Raw genomic sequence first — 26,025 nt, 5'->3', positions numbered from 1 at the left:
CCCCACCCTCGGGGCCTTCCGCGCAGGGGTGGCCTGCACTCCCCAGGGGGCTGGGGCTCCTCCGCACCCTAATTCATCTCCCTAGGAGCCCGGTCAGTGAGTCAGACCTGAAGGAAGTCGAAGGGGGGCCTTGACCCTGGACTGGGCTTTCCCCTGGGCAGGTCCCAAGTCCTCACCACCTCCCCTCTCAAGTCTCCCATGACGTTCCCACCCCTGCTCCTGAGAGCAGAGCTGGCCGCAGCCATGACCTCGCAGCTTCTCCTGGCCCTTGTCCTCTGGGCTGGCTGCCTGCCCTGCAGTGGAAGGAAAGGTATGTGGGGGGCGCTGGGGGACCCAGGCAGACGGACGTGACGCGTGGACTGGCCTCGGATCATGTCTGAGGTGGGAACTCACGCGCCTCCTGTGTGCCCACTGGTGGGATGGAGTTACCCTCCCATTGTACAGATGGAGGAACTGAGGCACAGAGAGGCAGAGTGCCATGGTAGGGGTGGAAGGATGTCACCTTGTGGGTGATAGGGACTGGCAGTCACAGCTTAGAGGTATCCATAGAGCTGCACAGACATAAGCACAAATTCAAGTCATAGTCATTCATTTTGTTTCTTCTGGTATCTGTTTTTTGAGACGGAGTCTCTGTCGCCCAGGCTGGAGTACGGTGGCACCATCTCGGCTCACTGCAACCTCCACCTCCTGGGTTCAAGCGAGATTCTCCTCCCTCAGTCTCTCGAGTAGCTGGGACTACAGACGCCTGCCATCACACCCGGCTACTTTTTGTATTTTTAGTAGAGACGGGGTTTTACCATGTTGGCCAGGCTGGTCTCCAACTCCTGACCTCAGGTGATCCACCCTCCTCGGGCTCCCAAAGTGCTGGGATTACAGATGTGAGCCACCGCACCCGGCCGACATTCATTTTGCACTGGAGAACTTTTCCATGTCCTTGAAGACAAAATGGTTACAGCAGGGCATTGTGGCTCATGCCTGTAATTCCAGCACTTTGGGAGGCCAAGGCATGAGGATCACGTGAGGCCAGGAATTTGAGACCAGCCTGGGCAACATAGTGAGACCGGCCCCCACCAATCTGTACAAAAAATTTAAAAATTAGCTAGATGTGGTGGCACGTGCCTGTAGTCCCAGCTACTTGGGAGACTGAGGTGGGAGGATCGTTTGAGCCCAGGAATTGGAGGCTGCAGTGAGCTATGATTGTGCCGCTGCCCTCCAGCCTGGGTGACAGAGTGCGATACCTTGTCTCAAAATAATAATAATAATAATAATAATAATAATTTATAGGCTGGGTTTGGTGGCTCACACCTGTAATCCCGGCACTTTGGGAGACCAAGGCAGGTGGATCACCTGAGGTCAAGAGTTTGAGACCAGCCTGGCCAACATGGTGAAACCCCATCTCTACTAAAAATACAAAAATTAGCCTAGCATGGCAGTACATGCCTGTAATCCCAGCACTTTGGGAGGCCGAGACGGGCGGATCACGAGGTCAGGAGATCGAGACCATCCTGGCTAACACGGTGAAACTCCATCTCTACTAAAAAATACAAAAGACTAGCCAGGCGAGGTGGCGGGCGCCTGTAGTCCCAGCTACTCGGGAGGCTGAGGCAGGAGAATGGCGTAAACCCAGGAGGCAGAGTTTGCAGTGAGCCGAGATCCAGCCACTGCACTCCAGCCTGGGCGACAGGGTGAGACTCTGTCTCAAAAAAAAAAAAAAAAAAAAAAAAAAAATTGCAAAAGAGAGAACACAGTAAAACATCTCCCTCTTACCCAAGTTCCTCTCTGTAGATGCTTAAACCTCAGCTTCCCTGTCTGGAAAATGGGCTAATAGTTCTCACTTCGATGCACTGCAGTGGGGATAAAAGATGACAGATGCCTTTTGTCCATATACCTATTTATTCCACAAGCCTTTATTAGGCACCTACCATGTGCCTGGCACTGGCTGGCAACGTGGCAGAAGCCCAGCGCACAGGAGGGCTGTGACAATCTGGGGGTAAACCAGCTCACTCTTTCTGTCTTCCTGCAGGGCCCCCAGCAGCTCTGACACTGCCCCGGGTGCAATGCCGAGCCCCTCGGTACCCGATTGCTGTGGATTGCTCCTGGACCCTGCCGCCTGCTCCAAACTCCACCAGCCCCGTGTCCTTCATTGCCACGTACAGGTCGGAGAGCCTGGAAGGGGGCCTCAGGGACACTGGACTTCCTGGAGAGCCCTGGGGTCAGGAAAACTGGAGACCCAGACATCCCGAACCCCAGGCCGATGGAATTCTAGGGCAGCCCTGCCAAACAGAAATATACTTTCAGGGCCAAGCGCTGTGGTGCATGCCTGTCATCCCAGCACTTTGGGAGGCTGAGGAGGGCGGGCCAGGCGCTGTGGTGCATGCCTGTAATCCCAGCACTTTGGGAGGCTGAGGAGGGCGGATTGCTTGAGGTCAGGTGTTTCAAACCAGCTTGGGCAACACAGTGAGACAATGTCTCTACGAAAAATTTAAAAAATTGGTCAGGTGCACTGGCTCATGCCTGTAATCCCAGCACTTTGGGAGGCTGAGGAGGGCGGATTGCTTGAGGTCAGGTGTTTCAAACCAGCTTGGGCAACACAGTGAGACAATGTCTCTACGAAAAATTTAAAAAATTGGTCAGGTGCACTGGCTCATGCCTGTAATCCCAGCTACTCCAGAGGCTGAGGCAGGAGAATTGCTTGAACTCAGGAGGCGGAGGTTGCAGTGAGCTGAGATGGCGCCATTGCACTCCAGCCTGGACAACAGAGCGAGACTCCATCTCAAAAAAAATATAATAAAATACTTCCTGGGTTGGGCACCGTGGCACATGCCTATCATCCCAGCACTTTGGGAGGCTGGTATGGGAGGATCACTTGAGGTCAGGAGTTTGAGGCCAGCTTGGGCAAAATAGTGAGATCCTGTCTCTACAAACAATTTTTAAAATTAGCTGGGCATGGTGGCTCATGCCTGTAATCCCAGAACTTTGGGAGGCCGAGGTGGGTGGATCACAAGGTCAGGAGATCGAGACCATCCTGGCTAACACGGTGAAACCCCGTCTCTACTAAAAATACAAAAAATTAGCCGGGTATGGTGGCGGGCGCCTGTAGTCCCAGCTACTTGGGTGGCTGGGGCAGGCAGGACAATCACTTGACACAGGAGGTGGAGGTTGCAGTGAGCCAAGATCGTGCCACTGCACTCCAGCCTAGTGACAGAATGAGACTCCGTCTCAAAAATAAAAAAAAAAAAAAGAAAAGAAAAAGAAAAAAATTAGCTGGGCATGTTGGTACCTGCCTGTAGTCCCAGCTACTCGGGAGGCTGAGGTGGGAGGATCACTTGAGTCCAGGAGTTTGAGATCAGCCTGGGCAACATAGCAATATCCTGTCTGTACTTAAAATCAAAAAAATTAGCTGGTTGTAGTGGCACACATCTGTAGTCCGAGTTACTTGGGAGGCCAAGGTGGGAGGCTCACTTGAGCCCAGAAGTTAGACACCAGCCTGGGCAACATACTGAGACACCTGTCTGTAGTAAAAAAAATGTAAAAATTAGCCAGGAGTGGTGATGCGGCGCCTGTAGTCCCAACCGATCTGGAGACTGAGACAGGGAAGATCCCTTGAGTCAGGAGTTCAAGGCTATAATGAGCTAGGATCCTGCCACTGCACTCCAGCCTGGGAGCCAGAGGGAGACCCTTGTCATGAATGCATGAATGGATGAATGAATGAATGGATGAACGGATGAATGAATGAGCGGATGAATGAATGAATGAACAGATGAATGAATGAATGAATGAATGCTGACATCCCAGAAACCTTTAGAATCCAGGACCCTAGTATCTAGCTTGGGTTGTAATCCCCGACCTGAGCCATCAGGGGCACTGTGATGTTGGGGCCCATGCCCCGCTCCCGGGAGGGTGGCACGGCCACCACCAGGACCCCACCCCAGGATGCCCATCTGCTGCCCCCTCCTGTTCCTGCCTGTCCTTGGGGTCCCGGGTCAGGCCCGGCAGCAGGAGGCGCTGAGGCCACAGGCGCTCGCCGAGACGCTCAGCGAGTCCCACCCTGTGCAGGTTCGGCATGGCTGCCCGGGGCCACAGCTGGCCCTGCCTACAGCAGACGCCAGCGTCCACCAGCTGCACCATCGCGGATGTCCGGCTGTTCTCCATGGCGCCCTACGTGCTCAATGTCACTGCCGTCCACCCCTGGGGCTCCAGCAGCAGCTTCGTGCCTTTCATAGCGGAGCACATCAGTGAGTGCGGGCGGCGGTGGGGGTGGGGGCGGGGCTGCCGTCTCCTTCCAGCTCCCCCCACCCCACCTCACCTCCCACCTGTCCTCCAGTCCTGCCGCTGCACCGTCACACTTCAGCAAAAATCTGACTCCTTTTTCCCCCTCCTCTACCAGTACGTGGAGCACCCCCATCACTGACAGCCCAGTCCCCTCCATCCTGAGCCCCGGCCCCACAGTCTGTCCTTCCCAGAGCAGCCACCAGAGGGCGCCTGAGAGCACCTGAGTCAGGGCCTGTCCCTCTGCCTACAGTCCTCTATGGCTCCCACCCGCCTTGGGGTCAAAGCCCAAGTCCTTCCTACTGCCCACCAAACCCTGGACAACCTTCCCTGTCTCCTCCATGCCCTCCCCTCCTCCCTGTCTCCCCCTTGCTCACTCTGCTCTAGCCACATGGGCTTTCTCGATGTTCCAACATGCCAGGAATGGTTCTGCCCCAGGGCCTCTGCATGGGTGGTGTCCTCTACCTGGAACACCTTCCCCAAAATGTCCCCATGACTTATTCCCTCACCTCCTTCGGGTCTCTGTGCATACATCACCTCCTCAGTAAGGCCTCTCCTGAGTAGATTATTAAAAATTGCAAGCCCTGGCTAGGCCCAGGGGCTCACACTTGTAATCCCAGCACTTTGGGAGGCCGAGGCAGGCAGATCACCTGAGGTCGTTTGAGACCAGTCCTGGCCAATATGGTGAAACCCTGCCTTTACTAAAAATATAAGAATTAGCTGGGCGTGGTGGCAGGTGCCTATAATCCCAGCTACTCAGGGGGCTGAGGCACGAGAATCTATTGAACCCATGAGGCGGAGGTTGCAGTGAGCTGAGGTCGTGCCACCGCACTCCAGTCTGGGCGAGAGAACGAGACTCCATCTCCAAAAACAACACAAAACAAAAAATGTGGTCACTGCCATTCTTGCACTCCCCAGCTTTCTCCTCTATTCTGTGTGACTATGGATTTCTTATTTCCCGCCTTCCCTCTGATGGATTATGAGTTCCATGAGGACAGGGGTAGGTCAGTTAAGGTCACCGCTATGTCATCTCTGTGGCAGCCCCAGGCACGCAGTTTCTCAATAAATATGTATTGGTTGAGTCAGGCATGGTGGCTTACAGCTACTCGGGAGGCTGAGGCAGGAGAATCGCCTGAACCTGGGACCTAGAGGTTGCAGTGAGCTGAGATCGTGCCACTGTACTCCAGCCTGGGTGACAGAGTGAGACTCTGTTTCAAAAACAAAAAACAAACAAACCAAATATATATATAATATGTTGGTTGGTTGAATGAATGAGTGAATGAATGACTGGACTTACTGTCCCCTGACACTGCTTCTTGCTTGTCCGTCAGTCAAGCCCGACCCTCCAGAAGGCGTGCGCCTAAGCCCCCTCGCTGAGCGCCAGCTCCAGGTGCAGTGGGAGCCTCCCAGGTCCTGGCCCTTCCCAGAGATCTTCTCACTCAAGTACTGGATCCGTTACAAGCGTCAGGGAGCTGCCCGCTTCCACCAGGTGAGGAGGATGAGGCGGACGCCGGGAAGGGCGGTGCCCGGCAGAGGGAATGGCGTCTACCGAGACCAGCAGGTATGCTGGGCTCTCGCATAGAGCTTGGGATTCCGGGTGCATTAAATAAGAGCAGTCCAGGCCAGGCGCGGTGGCTCACGCCTGTAATCCCAGCACTTTGGGAGGCCGAGATGGGTGGATCACGAGGTCAGGTAGATCGAGACCATCCTGGCTAACACGGTAAAACCCCCGTCTCTACTAAAAAAATACAAAAAACTAGCCAGGTGAGGTGGCGGGCGCCTGTAGTCCCAGCTACTCCGGAGGCTGAGGCAGGAGAATGGCGTAAACCTGGGAGGCGGAGCTTGCAGTGAGCTGAGATCCGGCCACTGCACTCCAACCTGGGCGACAGAGCGAGACTCCATCTCAAAAAAAAAAAAAAAGGCAGTCCAGCAATCTGATTCCTGGGCCTCTGACTAAACGGATGGAAAGCAAGGACTCGCACAAGCAGTTGCACACCTGCTTTTGTTGTTGTTGTTATTGTTTTGAGACAGAGTCTCACTCTGTCGCCCAGGCAGTGGCACAATCTTGGCTCACTGCAAACTCCACCTCCCAGGTTCAAGCGATGCTCCTGCCTCAGCCTCCGCAGTAGCTGGGATTACAGGCACATGCCACCACGCCCGGCTAACTTTTGTATTTTTAGTAGAGATGGGATTTCACCATGTTGGCCAGGCTGGTCTCAAACTTCTAATCTCAAGTGATCTGCCTGCCTTGGACTCCCAAAGTGCTGGGATTACAGGCGTGAGCCACCGAATTGTTCACTTTATTGATGGATTGATTGATTGAGACAAGGTCTCGCTCTGTCACCTAGGCTGGAGTGCAGTGGCGCGATCTCAGCTCGCTGCAACCTCCGCCTCCCAGGTTCAAGTGATTCTCCTGCCTCAGCCTCCCGAATAACTGGGACTACAGGCCACCACACCCAGCTAATTTTTGTATTTTCAGAAGAGATGGGATTTTGCCATGTTGCCCAGGCTGGTCTCAAACCAATGAGTTCAGGTGATCTGCCTGCCTGAGCCTCCCGAAGTGCTGGGACTACAGGTGTGAGGACTTCATCTGGCCAATTAACCATTTTAAAGTGAACAATTCTGGCCAGGCAGGGTGGCTCACACCTGTAATCCCAGCACTTTGAGAGGCCAAGGTGGGAAGACTACTTGAGTTCAGGAGTTGGAGACCAGCCTGGGCAACATAGTGAGACTCCCATCTCTACAAAAAATTTAAACACTAGTTGGGTGTGGTGACACACACCTGTGCCCCCAGTTACTCAGGAGGCTGAGCTGGGAGGATCACTTGGGCCTGGAAGATTGAGGCTGCAGTGAACCACATTGGCACTACTGCCTTCCAGCCTGGGCGACAGAGAGAGACTCTGTCTACCAACTTAAATAAATTAAATAAAATAAAAAGCATGGTTAGGCTGGGTGCGGTGGTTCATGCCTAGAATCCAGCACTTTAGGAGGCCAAGGCAAGCAGATCGCTGGAGGTCAAGTGAAACCCCATCTGTATTAAAAATACAAAAGTTGGCCGGGCGCGGTGGCTCGTGCCTGTAATCCCAGCACTTTGGGAGGCCGAGGCGGGCGGATCACGAGGTCAGGAGATTGAAACCATCCTGGCTAACACGGTGAAACCCCTTTTGTACTAAAAATATGAAAAATTAGCTGGGCGTGGTGGCGGGCGCCTGTAGTCCCAGCTACTCTGGAGGCTGAGGCAAGAGAATGGCGTGAACCTGGGAGGCGGAGCTTGCAGTGATCCGAGATCACGCCACTGCACTGCAGCCTGGGTAGCAGAGCAAGATTCTGTCTCAAAAAAGAGGGCCGGGTGCAGTAGCTTATGCCTGTAATCCCAGTACTTTGGGAGGCTGAGGCAGGTGGATCACGAGGTCAGGAATTTGAGACCTGCCTGACCAACATGGTGAAATCCCACCTTTACTCTAAAAATACAAAAATTAGCCGGGTGTGGTGGTGGGCACCTGTAATCCTAGCTACTCAGGGGGCTGAGGCGGGAGAATCACTTGAACCTGGGAGGCGGAGCTTGCAGTAAACTGAGATTGTGCCACTGTTCTCCAGCCTGGGTGACAGAGCGAGACTGTCTCAAAACAAACAAAAATTAGCCAGGCATGGCGGCGGGCGCCTGTAATCCCAGCTACCTGGGAGGCTGACGTGAGAGGTTTGCTGGAGCCCGGAGGCAGAGGTTGCAGTAAGCCAAGATTGCCCCACTGCACTCCAGCCTGGGCGACAGAGTAAGACTCTGTCTCAAAACCAAACAAAACAAGGCCGGGCGCGGTGGCTCAAGCCTGTAATCCCAGCACTTTGGGAGGCCGAGACGGGCGGATCACGAGGTCAGGAGATCCAGACCATCCTGGCTAACACGGTGAAACCCCGTCTCTACTAAAAAATACAGAAAACTAGCCGGGCGAGGTGGCGGGCGCCTGTAGTCCCAGCTACTCGGGAGGCTGAGGCAGGAGAATGGCGTAAACCCGGGAGGCGGAGCTTGCAGTGAGCTGAGATCCGGCCACTGCACTCCAGCCTGGGCGACAGAGCGAAACTCCGTCTCAAAGAAAAAAAAACAAAAAGCATGGTTAATATAGTGAGACCAGAGGTAAAGGGAGGTTTGGGGCCCTATCCCAGAGGTCCTGGTTTAGTCCCGAGGAGGAGAAAGAAGAGGATTCTAGGGATGAGTGTCTGACGAACAAAGACCCTCATGGGTGAGACATCTGCAGGGGCTACTGTGGTCCAGGAAGGATTCGTGAGACCGGTGGCTCTGGGGGCCACACAGACAGAGGCCAGGATTGGGAGGAACCCATGATGCTATTTGGGGTGGGGCCGCACAGCTGGGGCCAGCGTCCCGGATTGGAGCCTGCAGCAGGCAGGGAGGACTGGGGGCTCCGTGGTGTGGTTCTGTGCACAGCGGCCCCTCTCCATCTTCTCATTCTAATGACCTGACGCTCTCTTTTCCCTCAGGTGGGGCCCATTGAAGCCACATCCTTCATCCTCAGGGCTGTGCGGCCCCGAGCCAGGTACTACGTCCAGGTGGCGGCTCAGGACCTCACAGACTACGGGGAACTGAGTGACTGGAGTCTCCCCACCACTACCCTGATGAGCCCGGGCAAGTAGTGAGGGCTTCCCGCTGCCTCCAGACAGGACCTGGGTCCTCGCCACCCTAAGCCCCGGGACACGTGCTGGAGGGCGGATGGGCTCTGCTCAGGCTGGGCTGGAGTCCTTGCTTTGCTGCTGCTCAGCTGCTGGGCAACCTTAGATGACCAGCTTCTCCCTTTGAGCCTCAGTTTCTCTAGTTGAGAAATGGAGATGTACTACTTTCTCCTTTACCACAGTGCGGGGCTTACTGAACCGTCACTGTGAGATATTTTTTATTGTTTAATTAGAAAAGAATTGTTGTTGGGCTGGGCGCCGTGGATTGCACCTGTAATCCTTATTGCACCTTATTGGGAAGCCAAGGTGGGAGGGTGGCTTGAGGTAGGAGCTCGACACCAGCCCGGGCCACACAGTGAGACCCCATCTCTAACAAATTAATATAAAATAAATTAGCCAGGTGTGATGTGGCACACCCACAGTCCCAACTACTTGGGAGGCTGAGGTGGGAGGATCGTTTGAGTCCAGGAGGTTAAGGCTGCAGTGAGCTGTGATCATACCATTGCCTTCATGCCTGGGCAACAGAGCAAGACCCTGTTTAAAAAAAAAAAAAAAAATAGTTGAGGCCGGGCCTGGTAGTTCACGCCAGTAATCCCAGCACTTTGGGAGGTTGAGGCAGGCGGATCATGAGGTCAGGAGATTGAAACCATCCTGGCTAACACGGTGAAACCCCGTCTCTACTAAAAATACAAAAAATTCTCCGGGCGTGGTGGCAGGCGCCTGTAGTCCGAGCTACTCCGGAGGCTGAGGCAAGAGAATGGTATGAACCTGGGAGGCAGAGGATGCAGTGATCCGAGATCGTGCCACTGCACTCCAGCCTGGGCAACAGAGTGAGACACTGTCTCAAAATAAAAACAAAAAAATCAGAGTTAAAATGAAAACTCCAGCTGGGTATGGTGGCTCATGCCTGTAATCTCAGCACTTTGGGAGGCCAAGGTGGGTGGATCACTTGAGGTCAGGAGTTCAAGGCCAGCCTGGCCACCACAGTGAAACCCTGTCTCTACTGAAAATACAAAAATTAGCCAGGCGTGGTGGCGGGTGCCTATAATTCTAGCTACTCGGGATGCTAGTATTGTAAAGGATGTAATGTACTATGTACAATAATGAAGTATTAGGTTAGTTGATATTCTAATGGACAATACTTGGATGTCGGGGGTTAAGTGATATGTAATACAGTTGATGGTATCCTAGAACAGTTCTTGCTTGTAAGCATGTTTTTGGAGGATGATTAGTAAATATGTAAATGTATGTTCTATGGACGGTTAAGCAATTATAGTACTATATGAGGCAGGAGAATTGCTTGAACCTGGGAGGCAGAGGTTGTAGTGAACTGAGATTGCATCGTTGCACTCCAGCCTGGCTGACAGAGTGACTAAGACTCTGTCAGAAAAAAAATATAAAGAAATGAAGATTCCTCCCTTGGATTAGATGAGATCTGGTGAGGAATCAGCCCTAAACCAAAGGACACAGACACCACAAATCCCCACTCCCATACTGTCAGGGCTAGACCAGGGGACATCATGGGCCTGGGGATGCCAGGGTCGGGGGGCGGGGGTTCCACCTGGAGTGGGACAGTAGAATCCATTCAGGGGCAGGCATGGTGGTTCACACCTGTAATTCCAGCACTTGAGAGGCCAAGGCGGGTGGATCACAAGGTCAGGAGTTCAAGACCAGCCTGGCTAAGATGGTGAAATCCCATCTCTACTAAATATAATAATACAAAAAATTAGCCAGGCATGTTGGTGTCTGCCTGTAGTCCCAGCTACTCGGGAGACTGAGGCAGGAGAATCGCTTGAACCCGGGAGGCGGAGGTTGTAGTGAGCCAAGATCACGTCACAAATAATCCATTCAGATTAGCAGTTAGGTTGGTTCACTTCCTTCTTTTTCTCTTTTTTTTTTTGAGATGGAGTCTCGCTCTATCGCTCAGGCTGGAGTGCAGTGGCGCGATCTCGGCTCACCGCAAGCTCCGTCTCCCGGGTTCACGCCATTCTCCTGCCTCAGCCTCCCCAGCAGCTGGGACTACAGGAGCCCTCCACCACGCCCGGCTAATTTTTTGTATTTGTAGTAGAGATGGGGTTTTACCGTGTTAGCCAGGATGGTCTCGATCTCCTGACCTCGTGATCTGCCCACCTCAGCCTCCCAAAGTGCTGGGATTACAGGCATGAGCCACCGCGCCCAGCCGGTTCACTTCCTGAAAACCTGCCCAGATGTCAGCCCCATTGAGGATAGACACCCATAAGGTATGAGTGGCTCTGGGGAGATTTAACTGAACAGTGGGCAAGGAAGGCAGCCAGGCCCTGAAGGAGAAACAGCCTTGGGCTTGTCTGTGGGTTCCACTTGGGTCGCCAGTCAAAAGTCACCTCCTTCGAGAAGCCTTCCCTGACTACCCCATCTGTGGCAGGTAGAGTAACACTCCGCAGTCCCTCAAAGACATCCATGTCCCATCTCCAGAGCTCATGAATATTTTGCCTGACGCAGCCAAAGGAACTTTGTAGAAGTAATTACATTAATAATCTCAAAGATCTTTAAAGATCTTTCATCAAATTAATGAAAATGGGCCAGGCACGGTGGCTCACGCCTGTAATCCCAACACTTTATGAGGCCAAGGCAGGAGGATTGCTTGAGGCCAAGAGCTCCAGACCAACCTGGGCAACATAGTGAGACTCCATCTCTAAAAAAATAAAACAGGCCAGGCATGGGGGTTCATGCCTGTAATCCCAGCACTTTGGGAGACCGAGGCGGGCGGATCACGAGGTCAGGAGTTCGAGACCAGCCTGACCAATATGGTGAGACCCTGTCTCTACTAAAAATTACAAAAATTAGCCAGGCGTTGTGGCATGCACCTGTAGTTCCAGCTACTCAGGAGGCTGAGGCAGAAGAATCACTTGAACCTGGGAGGCAGAGGTTGCAGTGAGCCGAGATTATACCACTGCACTTCAGCCTGGGCAACAGAGCGAGACTCTGTCTCAAAAAAATAAAATAAAATAAAATAAAATAAAAATTAATAAAATAAGTTAGCCAGTTGTGATGTCATGTACCCATAGTCTCCCAGCTAATCAGACTGAGGTGGGAGGATCTCTTGAGCCCAGGAGATCAAGGCTGCAGTGAGCTATGATCTCACCACTGCACTGCAGCCTGGGCAAAAGAGTAAGACCCTGTATCAAAAAAAAAAAAAAAATTGGCTGGGATCGGTGGCTCACGCCTGTAATGCCAGCACTTTGGGAGGCCGAGGTGGGCAGATCACGAGGTCAGGAGTTCGAGACCAGCCTGGCCAATATGGTGAAACCCCATTTCTACTAAAATAAAAAAAAAAAAAAATTAGCCAGACGTAGTGGCACACACCTGTAGTCCCAGCTAATCGGGAGGCTGAGGCAGGGGAATCACTTGAACCCAGGAGATAGAGGTTGCAGTGAGCCAAGATCGTGCCACTGCACCCCAGCCCGGCAACAGAGTGAGACTCTGTCTCAAAAAAAAAAAAAGTATTTCTAAAAAATTAATAGATGCCAGGCACAGTGGCTTACGCTTATAATCCCAGCACTTTGAGAGGCTGAGGTGGCTGGATTGCTTGAGCTCAGGAGTTTGAGACCAGCCTGGACAACATAGTGAGACACTATCTCTACAAAAAATACAAAAGTTAGGCAGGCATGGTGGCACATGCCAGTGGTCCCAGCTACTCTGGAGGCTAAGGCAGGAGGATTGCCTGAGCCCAGGAGGCTGAGGCTTCAGTAAGCTATGATTGTGCCACTGCACTCCAGCCTGGGTGAGACAGTGAGACCCTGTCTCAATAGAAAAAAAAAAAAGACTAATAGGGATGGGGTCTCATCATGTTCCTCAGACTAGATTCCAACTCCTAGTCTCAAGCAATCCTCTCACCTTGGCCTCCCAAAGTACTGGAATTACAGGGCTGATGAGCCACCACGCCCAGTCCATTTTTTATTTCTGACCTGTAAAACTATAATAAATGTTGTAGGCAGACGCAGTGGCTCATGTCTATAATCCCAACATTTTGGAAGGCCAAGGTGGGAGGATCGCTTGATCCCAGGAGTACTAGACCAGCCATGGCAACATATCAAGACCCTGTCTCTCAAAACAATAATTTAAAATGTAGCTGGGCATGGTGGCATGCGCTTTTAGTCCCAGCCACTCGGGAGGCTGAGGGTGGAGGATCTCTGAGCCTGGGAGCTCGAGGCTATAGTGACTGTGATCACAGCACCACACGCCACCCTGGGTGACAGAGCAAGACCCTGTCTCAGAAAAAAATATAAATACATAAAACAAATGCGTGTTGTTTTCAGACACTGAGTTGGTGGCCATCTGTTACCACAGCCATAAGCCCCTCAAGCATCACCTACAATTGCCCCCTTTCCATCACTATCCATGGTCAAAAGACAAAGCTGCAATCCTGGCCAGGTACAGTGGCTCACGCCTGTAATCCCAGCACTTTCAGAAGCTGAGGCAGGTGAATCACTTGAGGTCAGGAGTTCGAGATCAGCCTGGCCAACATGGTGAAACCCCATCTCTACTAAAAATACAAAAATGAGCCTGGTGTGGTGGCACAGGCCTATGGCCCCAGAGACTTGGGAGGCTGAGGCAGGAGAACTGCTTGAACTCGGGAGGTAGAGGTTGTGGCGAGCTGAGATCTCACCACTGCACTCCAGCCTGGGCAACAGAGTAAGACTGCATCTCAAAACAACACAAATGCTGCAACCTGTATACTTCAGAGATCTTAATTGGGTTTTCTTTGCAATTCTGGAATCGGGCAACACCTCATTTCATCAGATCGAATTAGCTACTAAAACGCCAGCTGTTGGGTCTAGTTCTTGCTGCCATCTGCACAGAAAGCCAATCACTGAGACAACAAGGATTGCCAGGGAGGAAGGCTTTATCCTGCGGCTGCAATCAAGGAGAAGGGGTGGTCAAGTCCCATATGTCTCCCTGACCAACTAAAATTGGGGAGTTTACATAGCTGGGGAATGGGAGAAAACAAATTCAGGGAGGATGTTAAGGAAGTAATCTTGAGGGATGATGGGGTCTGGACTCTTCATTGTCTGGATGTGATGATCTGATGAGTTTCAGTTCCTTGCCTGATGGTCAGTTTCCTGAGGAAGGAACCAAGATGAGACAAATGTAAGTTTCAAGTTTTAAGACTAGGGAGGATCCATTTCTATGTTTATTTGAATAATCATAAGTATTCCTTCTATGGAACAACTGGACCAGTTTCAGAATGTTTCCATGAGCTGAGCAGAGAATACTAGGGGTTCTTTTTCTTTCTTTTTAAAGTCTGTTAAACCTTCCACTTTTGCAAAGCAGATTTATTTATTTATTATTTATTTATTTATTGATTGATTGACAGAGTTTTGCTCTTGTTGCCCAGGCTGGAGTGCAGTGGCGATCTCAGCTCATTGAAAAGGAGGTTGGCTTTATAGACAGGAAAAGGCTGAGGAAAGCAGAAATAGAAAACAAAAAGTAGATTGGTCCTTTCAAAGTTACTTTTCTTGTAAAGTTTAGAGCAGAGGGAACTTCATCATGCTGGCTAAAACAGGCTTGTTCAGGGATTTTTTTTTTTTTTTTTTTTTTTTGAGACAGTCTTGCTCTGTCACCCAGGCTGGAGTGCGGTGGCACAATCTCCGCTCACTGCAGCCTCCTCCTGGGTTCAAGTGATTCTCCTGCTTCAGCCTCCCAAGTAGCTGGGACTACAGGCATGTGCCACCCCGTCCAGCTAATTTTTGTATTTTTAGTAGAGACAGGGTTTCACCATGTTGTCCAGGATGGTCTCAATCTCCTGACCTCGTGATCCGCCCGCCTCAGCCTCCCAAAGTGCAGGGATTACAGGCGTGAGCCACAGCACCCTGCCTTTTTTTTTTTTTTTTTTTTTTTTGAGACAGAGTCTGGTTCTGTTGCCCAGGCTGGAGTACAGTGGCATGATCTGGGCTCACTACAATCTCCGCCTCCCAAGTTCAAGCAATTCTCGTGAGTCAGCCTCCCAAGTAGCTGGGATTACAGGCACCCACCACCACACCCGGCTAATTTTTTGTATTTTAAGTGGAGATGGGGTTTTGCCATGTTGGCCAGACTGGTCTTGAACTCCCAAGCTCAGGTGATCTGCCCGCCTCTGTTCATGGATTTGACTATTCCCTCTCTTTCTCTCTCTCTCTCTTCCCACTTCCTTCTGGTTCTCGATTTCTTGGAAAATCAGAAAAACAACTTAGTTTCAGCTTGGTGGTGTCAAACTTCTGCATGAGGGACTTTATTTTGGTTTGGTCTTTTGGGCCTAGTGCAGGAGCGCAGTCCAAACCAATGGCCTCCTGTAAACTTTATTTAACACCATTCCTTGTCCTATATTATTGCCCTCCTGGTGCCAGAAAAAAGGGTCCCTAGCTGGGCATGGTGGCTCACACCTGTAATCCCAGCGCTTCGGGAGGCCAAGGTGGTCGGATCACCTGAGGTCAGGAATTTGAGACCAGCCTGGCCAACATGGCAAAACCCCAACTCTACTAAAAGTACAAAAATTAGCCGGGCATGGGGGCAGGCGCCTGTAATCCCAGCTACTCCGGAGGCTGAGGCAGGAGAATCACTTGAACCCGGGAGGCGGAGCTTGCAGTGAGCCGAGATCACACCACTGCACTCCAGTGTGGGCGACAAGAGTGAGATTCCGTTTCAAAAAAATAAGAAAAGGCCGGGCACGGTAGCTCACACCTGTAATCCTAGCACTTTGGGAGGCCGAGGCGGGCGGACTGCCTGAGCTCAGGAGTTCGAGACCAGCCTGGGCAACATGGTGAAGCCCCGTCTCTACTAAAATACAAAAAAATATATATTAGCCGGGCGTGGTGGTGGGCACCTGTAGTCCTAGCTACTCAGGAGGCTGAAGCAGGAGAACTGCTTGAACTCAAGAGACAGAGATTGCAGTGAGCCTAGCTCGAACCACTACACTCCAGCCTGGGTGACAGAGCGAGACTCCATCTCAAAAAAAAAAAAAAAAAAAGAAGAAGAAAGGAAAAGCCGTCTCTATCCAGACCCCAAGAGAAGGTTCTTGGATCCTGTGCAGGAAATAATTCAAGAGAAGTTTCAGAGTGCAGGGAAAAAGGAGTTTATTGAAAGCTACTCAGTTGGCCAGGTACAGTGGCTCACACCTGTAATCCCAGCACCTTGGGAGGTCGAGGAGGTGGATCACCTGAGGTCAGGAGTTCGAGACCAGCTGGACCAGCCTGACCAACATGGAGAAACCCCGTCTCTGCCAAAAAGACAAAATTAGCCGGGCGTGGTAGCACATGCCTGTAATCCCAGCTACTTGGGAGGCTGAGGTAGGTGAACCGCTTGAACCTGGGAGGCGGAGGCTGTGGTGAGCCGAGATTGCACCATTGCACTCCAGCCTGGGCAACAAGAGCGAAACTCCATCTCAAAAAAAAAAAAAAAGACAGTTACTCAGTTACAAAGTAGGGCATCCTCAGAAAACAAGAGGAGGAACGCCTTGTCTTTAAGGTTTTGTTTGTTTGTTTTTTGAGATGGAGTCTTGCTCTGTCGCCCAGGCTGGAGTGCAGTGGCACAATCTCGGCTCACTGCAACCTACACCTCCCAGGTTCAAGCGATTCTCCTGCTTCAGTCTCTTGAGTAGTTGGGATTCAGGCATGCACCACCACGCCTGGCTAATTTTTTTTTTTTTTTTTGAGACGGAGTCTCTCTCTGTTGCCCAGGCTGGAGTGCAGTGGCCGGATCTCAGCTCACCGCAAGCTCCACCTCCCGGGTTTACGCCATTCTCCTGCCTCAGCCTCCCGAGTAGCTGGGACTGTAGGCGCCCGCCACCTCGCCCGGCTAGTTTTTTGTATTTTTTTAGTAGAGATGGGGTTTCACCGCATTAGCCAGGATGGTCTTGATCTCCTGACCTTGTGATCCACACCCGTCTCGGCCTCCCAAAGTGCAGGGATTACAGGCTTGAGCCACCGCGCCCGGTGACTATAACGATCGTAAAAGCATATATTGCTGCACGATGTCAGGACCTCTGGACCTTCCATTGTTGTAGGAGTGTGTCCTCCCAGGCATCTGTAAGATGTTTTCTCACTTGTAAACATCTTATGACCCTGGGTCGTGACTGGCAGCGAATGTGCCTTGTTACCTTTAAGATGGAATTGATTTGTGGCCGGTGGTGGCTCAGGCCTGTAATCCCAGCCCTTTGGGAGGCACAGGTGGGCAGATCACCTGAGGTCAGGAGTCCGAGACCTGCCTGGCCAAAATGGCGAAACCTCATCTCTACTAAAAATACAAAAATTAGCCAGGCGTGGTGGTGAGTGCCTGTCATCCCAGCTACTTGGGAGGCTGAGGCAGGAGAATCACTTGAATCCGGGAGGCGAAGATTGCCGTGAGCAGAGATCATGCCACTCCACTACAGCCTGGGTGACAGAAGCAGACTCTGTCTCAAAAAAAAAAAAAAAAAATGGAGTGATTTTAAAATGGTGTCACCCGGCTCTCCTATGCTCCTGTTTTCCTAACATTCTGATCATTCCTCATGCCCTGAAAGGACCCTTTTTTATCTATTGTCTGTCTGTCCCATCAGACAGTGATCCCTGGGAGGGCAGGAACCTTGTGTCTTTTCTAAATAGAGACGGGGTCTTGCTCTGTTACCCAGGCTGGTCTTGACCTCCGGGGCTCAATCACTCCTCCCACTTCAGCTTCCCAAAGTGCTGGGATTCCAGAGGTGAGCCACCTTGCCTGGCTGGAGTCTTAGGTCTTGGTGTCTCATGGGTCCGCATTTAGTGAGCAAGTCATCTTGTTAGAGGCATTTGAAGCAGAGTGACTCCATTTTGAGTAGGGGCTGGGTAAAATAAGGCTGAGACCTACTGGGCTGCATTCCCAGACGATTAAGGCATATTGAGTCACAGGATAAAGCAGAAGTTTGGCACAAGATACAGGTCATAAAGACCTTGCTGATGAAAGAGATTGCAGTGAAGAAGCCGGCCGAGACCAAGCTGGCAACAAGAATTACCTGTGGTTGTCCTCACTGCGACACTCCCACCAGCACCATGACAGTTTACAAATACTATGGCAGGCTGGGCGTGGTGGCTCACACCTGTAATCCCAGCACTTTGGGAGGCTGAGGTGGGTGGAACACTTGAAGTCAGGAGTTCGAGACCAGCCTGGCTAACATGGTGAAACCCTGTCTCTATTAAAAACACAAAAATTAGCCAGGCATGGTGGAACGCGCCTGCAATCACAGCTACTTGGGAGGCTGAGGCAGGAGAATCACTTGAATCCTGGAGGCGGAGGTTGCAGTGAGCCAAGATTGCACCACTGCCCGCTAGCCTGGGCAACAGAGCAAGACTCTTTCTCAAAAGATAAATAAATAAATAAACGATTGCCACAGCAACGTCAAGAAGTTACCCTATATGGTCTAAAAAAGGGAGGTATGAATCATCCACCCCTTGTTTTAGCATATCATCAAGAAATCACCATAAACGTGGGCAACCATGGAGTAGCCATTCTTTTATTCATCTACGTTCTAAATAAACTTGCTTTTGCTTTGCACTGTGGACTCGCCCTGAATTCTTTCTTGCACGAGATCCAAGAACCCTCTCTTGGGGTCTGGATCCGGACCCCTTTCCTGGAATAATCTGACATAGAGGGAACGTCCATGAAAGGAGGCTGGGGAAGGAATGGGATGGGAAGTCCTCTTTAAAGGGAAGGCACAGGTGGGCAATGGAGGGACATTTGGGAGACTCTGCGTATGTTTAAGAAGTGGGTTTGGAGCCTGATCTTTAAGTCAATGTCTGTGACTCAAGAGGTGTCCAGGGTCCTCTTAAGTCATCCTATATGTGGCCCCAACCCCATGTGAGAGCTGCGGGCACAGGAACGATGTGTGGATTCCCAGAGCCCAGAATACAAGGCAGGCGCATAATACATATTTGCTGAATAAAAGAATGAAGAACAAGGGCTGTAGAGACGCGCAGCCAGGTCACGTTACAAAATTTTAACCAGCCGCTGCCCACTTCTAGGGGGCGCAGCGCACTCTAGAAAAGTCTCCAATTCCGTATGGCTCCCGGAACCCTTATTTCGCGCTACTCAGGTTGCAACTCCGGAGGGAAGACGCCGGGACTTCCAGCTTGATAGACGGAGATTGGAACCAATGAAAGAAGTCGGTTATGTATGCTGCAGCCAGTAACAGAGGATGAAGGAAGTGACGTTTACGGAAGTGAGGCTTCCGTCGGAAAAGCTCGGTACTTACCCAGGCTTACCATTTCTCAAGTGCTTGCGAGGTGATTAGGAGGCAAAGATGTCGGAGCGAAAAGTATTAAACGTAAGTGTTGGGCGACTGGGGTTTTCCAATCGGAGCGGGACATCCCGGAACTCCGAGAGAGGGAGGAGCTTCCTGGGATCTCCTCTTTGGAACCCTTCTTTCCCAACGGCCTTCCACGGGATGGGGCTTCCCAGACTCTTCCCCAGACTCCTCCCCATCGCCTTCCGTGGGGGGTGGGCCTTCGCTAAGTCTTCCCTTCCGGGCTTGGGTGTAGCCAGTCATCTGTGGGGCGTGGCTTGCGCTTTTACCCAATCACTTCACCAGATAGAGTTTTTCCCGGAGGGAATGATCCAATCACGTTATCTGGGGGCGGGGCTTCCTTAAAATACTGGCGGTCTTGTGCCCTCCTCTTGAGGGGCGTGGCTCTAAGAAGCCCTGTTCCTCTTGGGGCCTGTAGCCAATCGTGTTGGGGGGGGGGGGTGTGTGTGTGGCCAATCGTGTTCTTTGGAGAGAGATGTGTGTGTGTGTGGTGTGTGTGTGTGTGTGTGTGTGTGTTTATGGTGTCTGGTCATGCAGATACCCTCTGCCTGACAGGGGTCAAGAGGGGGGGGGTGTGTGTGTGTGTGGCCAATCGTGTTCTTTGGAGAGATGTGTGTGTGTGTGTGTGTGTGTGTGTGTGTGTGTGTGTGTGTTTATTGGTGTCTGGTCATGCAGATACCCTCTGCCTGACAGGGGTCAAGATTCCAGACTCCCAGAAGAAAAGCAGAGGTTCAGTGTAAACCATACTGTTCGCACAGTTCTGTTTTTTTGTGTTTTGAGACTGCGTTTTGCTCTTGCTGCCCGGGCTGGAGGGCAGTGGCATGTTCTTGGCTCATTGCAGCTTCTGCCTCCTGGGTTCAAGCGATTCTCCTGCTTCAGCCTCCTGAGTAGCTGGGATTACAGCTGCCCGCCACCACACCTGGCTAATTTTTTTTTTTTGTATTTTAGTAGAGATGAGGTTTCACTATGTTGCCCAGGGTGTTTCGAACTCCTGAGCTCAGGCAGTCCGCCCACCTCAGCCTCCCAAAGTGCTGGGATTACAGGCGTGAGCCACCGTGCCCGGCCGCACGCAGGTCTTTCTAGGAGAGCGGTCCCAGGCTTGCTGTAGGAATTCCTGGGAAACAGGAGCCCTGGGATACAAAGGGAGCATGAGTATGGATTATGACAGATCACTACACCACTGGAAAATAAAGCACTTTGTGTTTGAAGCACCTACTGGGTACCAGACACTGCAAAGAGCAGTTTATCCCCCTTGCCTCAAAGAACACGTGTAAAGACTCTTGGAGACAGAAGACAATGTGCTCGTTTCACAGAGGAGTAAACTGAGTCCCGCAGGTTTCAGCTACTCAGGATTCAGATCCAGGGACATGACTGTGTAGGAAACGATGTAGTATAGTAATTGGGAGGCTGAGCTAACAGAGTCCTGGTTTACCCTCTACAGAGTTGCTGGGGAGTTGGGACACCTTGGGAAACTCAGTCTCCTGCCAGAACAACAGAAGCGCTAAGCAAAGCTTAACTTCTACAAAGGGCAGGGTATGGGGCCTCACGCATGTAATACCAGCACTTTGGGAGGCCAGGGTGGGTGGATCACCTGAGGTCAGGAGTTCAAGACCAGACTGGCCAACATGGTGAAACACCATCTCTACTAAAAATACAAAAATTAGCTGGGTGTGGTGGTGGGTGACTGTAATCCCAGCTACTGGGGAGGCTGAGGCTGAGGCAGGAGAATCGCTTGAACCCGGGAGGCGGAGTTTTGCAGTGAGCTGAGATCACGCCATTGCACTCCAGCCTGGGCAACAAGAGCAAAACTCGATCTCAAAGCAAAAACAAAAAAACTGGCGTTTTAGAGCTTCCCAGGTAGATAACATTTCACGTGTATTGTCATGACTGGTATTTAGGAGAATCAAATGCATCCTGTATGTCTCCACTGAGAGAGAGTCAGGAAGCTTGTGCCTGGCCTCCCTCCAACTGTACTGAGTCCTGCCAGTCCTCCCTGCCTATCGCAGAACCTAGGGTGGGCTTGGGGACCCGACACAGCTCCCCAGAGCCCCTTCCCTCTGCCATGTCCTGCCCCTGCTTCTGAAAATAACTCCCCCAATGTTTCCTTCCTCCCCTGCAGAAATACTACCCGCCAGACTTTGACCCATCAAAGATCCCCAAACTCAAGCTCCCCAAAGACCGGCAGTACGTGGTGCGGCTGATGGCCCCCTTCAACATGAGGTGAGCACCCCCCGTGAGACCCCACACACCAGCCATGACTGAAGGACGCAGTGCCTGGCATCCACAGAGGTGACTCGTCCTGTGTTCAGACCAGATCACGGGTCCTGGCTCAGACATTGAACACTCCAGGCCTCCTTTGCCTCACCATTTGGGATTAAGCTCTGGACCTTTTAGAACCCCCCCTCCGCCAGTGCCTGCCTTGAGATCTTGGTGGTTAGTAAACGTGTGAGCAGAGAGGATAGGACCCCACAGAGTTGCAGCCCCATGGATATATTTCAGCTCCTCCAACAGCCAAGCTCATCGTATCCCAGGGTCTTTGCACACACTGCTGCCCCTGCTTGGAACTCGCTCCCTCTACTTTCTTTCTTTTCTTGTTGTTGAGACAGAGTCTTGCTGTGTTGCCCAGGCTGGAGTGCAGTGGTGTGATCTCGGCTCACTGCAACCTCCACCTCCCGCCTTCAAGTGATTCTCCTGCCTCAGCCTCCTAAGTAACGGGGATTACAGGTGTGCGCCACCACGCTAGGCTAATTTTTGTATTTTCAGTAGAGTTGGGGTTTCACCACGTTGGCCAGGCTGGTCTCAAACTCCTGACCTCAGGTGATCCGCCCTCCTCAGCCTCCCAAAGTGCTGTGATTGCAGGCATGAGCTACCACGCCTGGCCTTCTCCTTCTACTTACACATGCTGAGCTCCTCTTGTCTGCCATAGGTCATGGCTCCAATCTCACCCCCTCTGGGAGGCCTCCATTGTCCCCACTCACGGTACCCAGATCTTACCCTTTGTAGCACTTTAGAATTATTGTATTTCACCCACTCTAAACCCCACACCTTTTCATGCTGTAGCGTATCTGAAATCACACACCTGACGAGGAAAGAGGCATCTGGGTCAGTGAAATTTGGTTCATGCCCATGTGTTGATGGCCTGTCTGCTCCTCCCCCTCCCTCATTCATTTATTCATTCAACACTCATTCATTGGGCACCTGCTGTGTGCCAGGGTCTGTGCTGGGCCCCAGAAACAAAGTCCCTGGCCTCATGGAGCCCACAGTCTACTGGGAAGTGGAGATCATAGGTAGTCAGGCAGGTGCCCAGGCCCCGGAAGTCAGGCAGGAGAGAGAGCCTCTGGGGCAGTGGCGGAGGAGGGAGGGCTGTAGGTAGCTGGGGTGGTCAGGGCGACATCAGGCAAATTGCTGGTGGTGCTGTGAGGACGAAGGGTGTCATCAGCCATGGGACCATAGGAGCCAAAGCCTTGAGCTGGGACTGAGCTGGGGGTGTTTGCAGGCTCAGACAGGAGGCGGGCGTGCTGGGCTGGGGAGCAGAGCCCGGAGTAGGAGGGGAAGGGGGAGGTGGGGCAGCATTTTTCTGTGCGGCGTCTTTCCCCCTGGAGGGTGGGGTGCCCCGTAAGCACCAAGATCGCTTCTGGGAGCGCATGACAGGCAGGCCTCCCTTACTCAGGGGGCTTCCCAAGCAGGCGACCCTTGGACCGAGCCCCAGAAAGATATGAACGAGAACACGAAGCTCTCAGGTAGAGGAAATGTGGACACAGGGTGGGGCAGCCTGCCTCGTGAAGGAGGAAGCTCCCCGTCGCAGGAGGCAAGCAAGCAGTGATCTCGCAGGATGCCGCAGGGACAGCCTACCAGTGGGAGCCGGAGTCCCAAGACAGCTCGCTCCCCTACATCCCGCCCCACAGGTGTAAGACGTGCGGAGAATACATCTACAAGGGGAAGAAATTCAACGCTCGGAAGGAGACGGTGCAGAACGAGGTCTACCTGGGCCTGCCCATCTTCCGCTTCTACATCAAGTGCACGCGCTGCCTGGCAGAGATCACCTTCAAGGTAGACGAGACGGCCAGCCAGGCCGGTCCCTCTCCCCCAGCCCACCTCAGATCAGGGCAGGCCTTGGGGTTCCTTACTCCCATCCTCTCCATCCAGGGAATCTCCTTTCAGTTTATCCCCAATTAACAGACAACAGTTTGGGGGAGATGTTCATGGCAGCATTCTATAGAAAGACAAAAAGACAGAAGCAACCTAGACAGATATTAAAAAGGGATGGAAGAACAAATTAGCTTGCAGGCTGGGCGCGGCTCACACCTGTAATCCCAGCACTTTGGGAGGCCAAGGCGGGCGGATTGCCTGAGGTCAGAAGTTCAAGACCACCCTAGTCAACATGGCGAAATGCTGTCTCTACTAAAAATACAAAAATTACTGCACGTGGTGGCGGACTCTAATCCCAGTTACTCGAGAGGCTGAGGCAGGAGAATCGCTTGAACCTGGGAGGCAGAGGTTGCAGTGAGCGAAGATTGCACTGCTGCACTCCAGCCTGGGCGACAGAGCAAGACTCCGTCTAAAAAAAAAAAAATGTCGGGCACAGTGGCTCATGCCTGTCATCCCAGCAGGTTGGGAGGCCAAAGCAGGAAAGAGAGCCCCTAAGGTCAGGAGTTCGAGACCAGCCTTGCCAACACTGTGAAACCCCATCTCTACTAAAACTACAAAAACGAGCTGGGCATGGTGGTTCTTGCCTATAATCTCAGGTACTTGGGAGACCGAAGCAGGAGAATTGCTTGAACCCAGGAGGCGGAGCTTGCAGTGAGCCGAGATTGTGCCATTGCATTCCAGCCAGGGTAACAAAGTGAAACTCCATGTCAAAAAAAAAAAAAAAAAAAGTTAGCATGCAATAGAATATTACGCAGCCAATAAAAATCACAATTTGACTTTTAATTGTTACCCTGAGGATTTGAGGAAAGGCTGAAGAGAACTTAAAATTTTCTCTTCCTATGCTTAAGTACTCTTTGAGTACTTTTTTGCCATAAACTTTCTTTCTTTGATTAAAAAAAACCTTTTGGGCTGGGCACAGTGGCTCACAGCTATAACACAGCACTTTGGGAGGCCAAGGCAAGTGGATCAGTTGAGGTCAGGAGTTCGAGACCAGCCTGGCCAACATGGTGAAACCCCCAACTCTACTAAAAAAAATACAAAAATTAATAATAGTAATAATAATAATATTTTGGCTGGGTGCAGTGGCTCACGCCTGTAATCCCAACACTTTGGGAGGTCAAGGGAGGAGGATTACTTAAATCCGGTAATTCAAGACCAGCTTGGGCAACATAGTGAGACTCCACCTCTACAAAAAATACAAAAATTAGCTAGGCACGATGGCATGCACTTGTAGTCCTAGCTACTTAGAAGGCTGAGGCAGGAGAATCGACTGAGTCTGGGAGGCCAAGACTGCAGTGAGCCGTGATTGCACTGCTGCACTCCAGCCTGAGTGACAGAGTGAGACCCTGTCTCAAAAAAAAAAAAAACTTTTTTTAAATACTTCTAGATTTACAGAAAAGTTCCAAAGATAGTAGAGACAGTTCTCACCTACCCCTCATCAGCTTCCCCACATATTAGCATCTTATATAACCAGGTTACATCTGTCACACTAAGAAACTAAGGGTGGGGGCAGGCATGGTGGTTCACACCTGTAATCCCAGCACCTTGAGAAGGCAAGGCTGGAGGATTGCTGGAGACCAGAAGTTCAAGACTAGCCTGGCAACATAGTGAGACCCTGTCCATCTCTACACACACACAAAAAAATTTTTAATTAAGAAAATAGGCCGGGCGCGGTGGCTCACGCCTGTAATCCCAGCACTTTGGGAGGCCGAGGCGGGCGGATCACGAGGTCAGGAGATCGAGACCATCCTGGCTAACACAGTGAAACCCGGTCTCTACTAAAAAAAATATACAAAAAATTAGCCGGGCGTGGTGGCGGGCGCCTGTAGTCCCAGCTACTGGGGAGGCTGAGGCAGGAGAATGGCGTGAACCCGGGAGGCGGAGCTTGTAGTGAGCCGAGCTGGCGCCATTGCACTCCAGTCTGGGCGACATAGCGAGACTCCATCTCAAAAAAAAAAAAAAAAATTAAAAGAAAATAAACTAGGCCGGGTGCGATAGCTCAAGCCTGTAATCCCAGCACTTTGGGAGGCCGAGACGGGCGGATCACGAGGTCAGGAGATCGAGACCATCCTGGCTAACACGGTGAAACCCCGTCTCTACTAAAAAAATACAAAAAAGCTAGCCGGGCAAGGTGGTGGGCGCCTGTAGTCCCAGCTACTAGGGAGGCTGAGGCAGGAGAATGGCGTAAACCCAGGAGGCGGAGCTTGCAGTGAGCTGAGATCCGGCCACTGCACTCCAGCCTGGGCGACAGAGCGAGACTCCGTCTCAAGAAAAAAAAAAGAAAGAAAGAAAAGAAAAGAAACTAAAGGTGGAGGCCGGGCGCGGTGGCTCAAGCCTATAATCCCAGTACTTTGGGAGGCTGAGACGGGCGGATCACGAGGTCAGGAGATCGAGACCATCCTGGCTAACCCGGTGAAACCCCGTCTCTACTAAAAAATCCAAAAAACTAGCCGGGCGAGGTGGCGGGTGCCTGTAGTCCCAGCTACTCGGGAGGCTGAGGCAGGAGAATGGCATAAACCCGGGAGGCAGAGCTTGCAGTGCGCTGAGATCCAGCTACTGTACTCCAGCCTGGGTGACAGAGCAAGACTCCATCTCAAAAAAAAAAAAAAACTAAAGGTGGAATGTTACCATTAACATTGTAGGCTGAGGCTGGGCGCAGTGGC

At 51.9% G+C, this 26,025-nt stretch overlaps 2 protein-coding genes and 1 long non-coding RNA gene across 3 annotated transcripts in view; 2 read left to right on the top strand and 1 right to left on the bottom strand.

Annotated features, from left to right (window-relative positions):
* EBI3 (Epstein-Barr virus induced 3) lies at positions 1-9,355 on the top strand. Its single transcript, XM_033195734.1, has 5 exons — positions 1-310; positions 2,024-2,156; positions 4,057-4,235; positions 5,601-5,758; positions 8,761-9,355. The coding sequence occupies exons 1-5, from the start codon at positions 199-201 to the stop codon at positions 8,911-8,913; spliced, it is 735 nt and encodes a 244-aa protein (XP_033051625.1). The 5' UTR covers positions 1-198; the 3' UTR covers positions 8,914-9,355.
* A 4,458-nt stretch (positions 9,356-13,813) lies between these two features.
* On the bottom strand, positions 13,814-19,424 carry LOC117074369. Its single transcript, XR_004433571.1, has 2 exons — positions 19,163-19,424; positions 13,814-14,048 (listed from the first exon to the last, which is right to left on the bottom strand). It is a non-coding gene; the product is annotated as an uncharacterized LOC117074369 (long non-coding RNA).
* YJU2 (YJU2 splicing factor homolog) overlaps positions 19,128-26,025 on the top strand; it is a 25,661-nt gene continuing 18,763 nt past the window's right edge. The window contains exons 1-3 of the mRNA XM_033195733.1: positions 19,128-19,234; positions 21,333-21,433; positions 23,119-23,263. Of these exons, the coding sequence (XP_033051624.1) occupies positions 19,211-19,234; positions 21,333-21,433; positions 23,119-23,263 (270 nt within the window). The 5' untranslated portion in view covers positions 19,128-19,210. The remainder of the gene's footprint in view (positions 19,235-21,332; positions 21,434-23,118; positions 23,264-26,025) is intronic.

Source organism: Trachypithecus francoisi, unplaced genomic scaffold (assembly GCF_009764315.1).
Source record: "Trachypithecus francoisi isolate TF-2019V2 unplaced genomic scaffold, Tfra_2.0 Lachesis_group5, whole genome shotgun sequence".
Taxonomy (NCBI): Eukaryota; Metazoa; Chordata; class Mammalia; order Primates; family Cercopithecidae; genus Trachypithecus; species Trachypithecus francoisi.
Note: the sequence above shows the minus strand (reverse complement) of the source record. Positions and strands in the feature narration are given on the sequence as shown.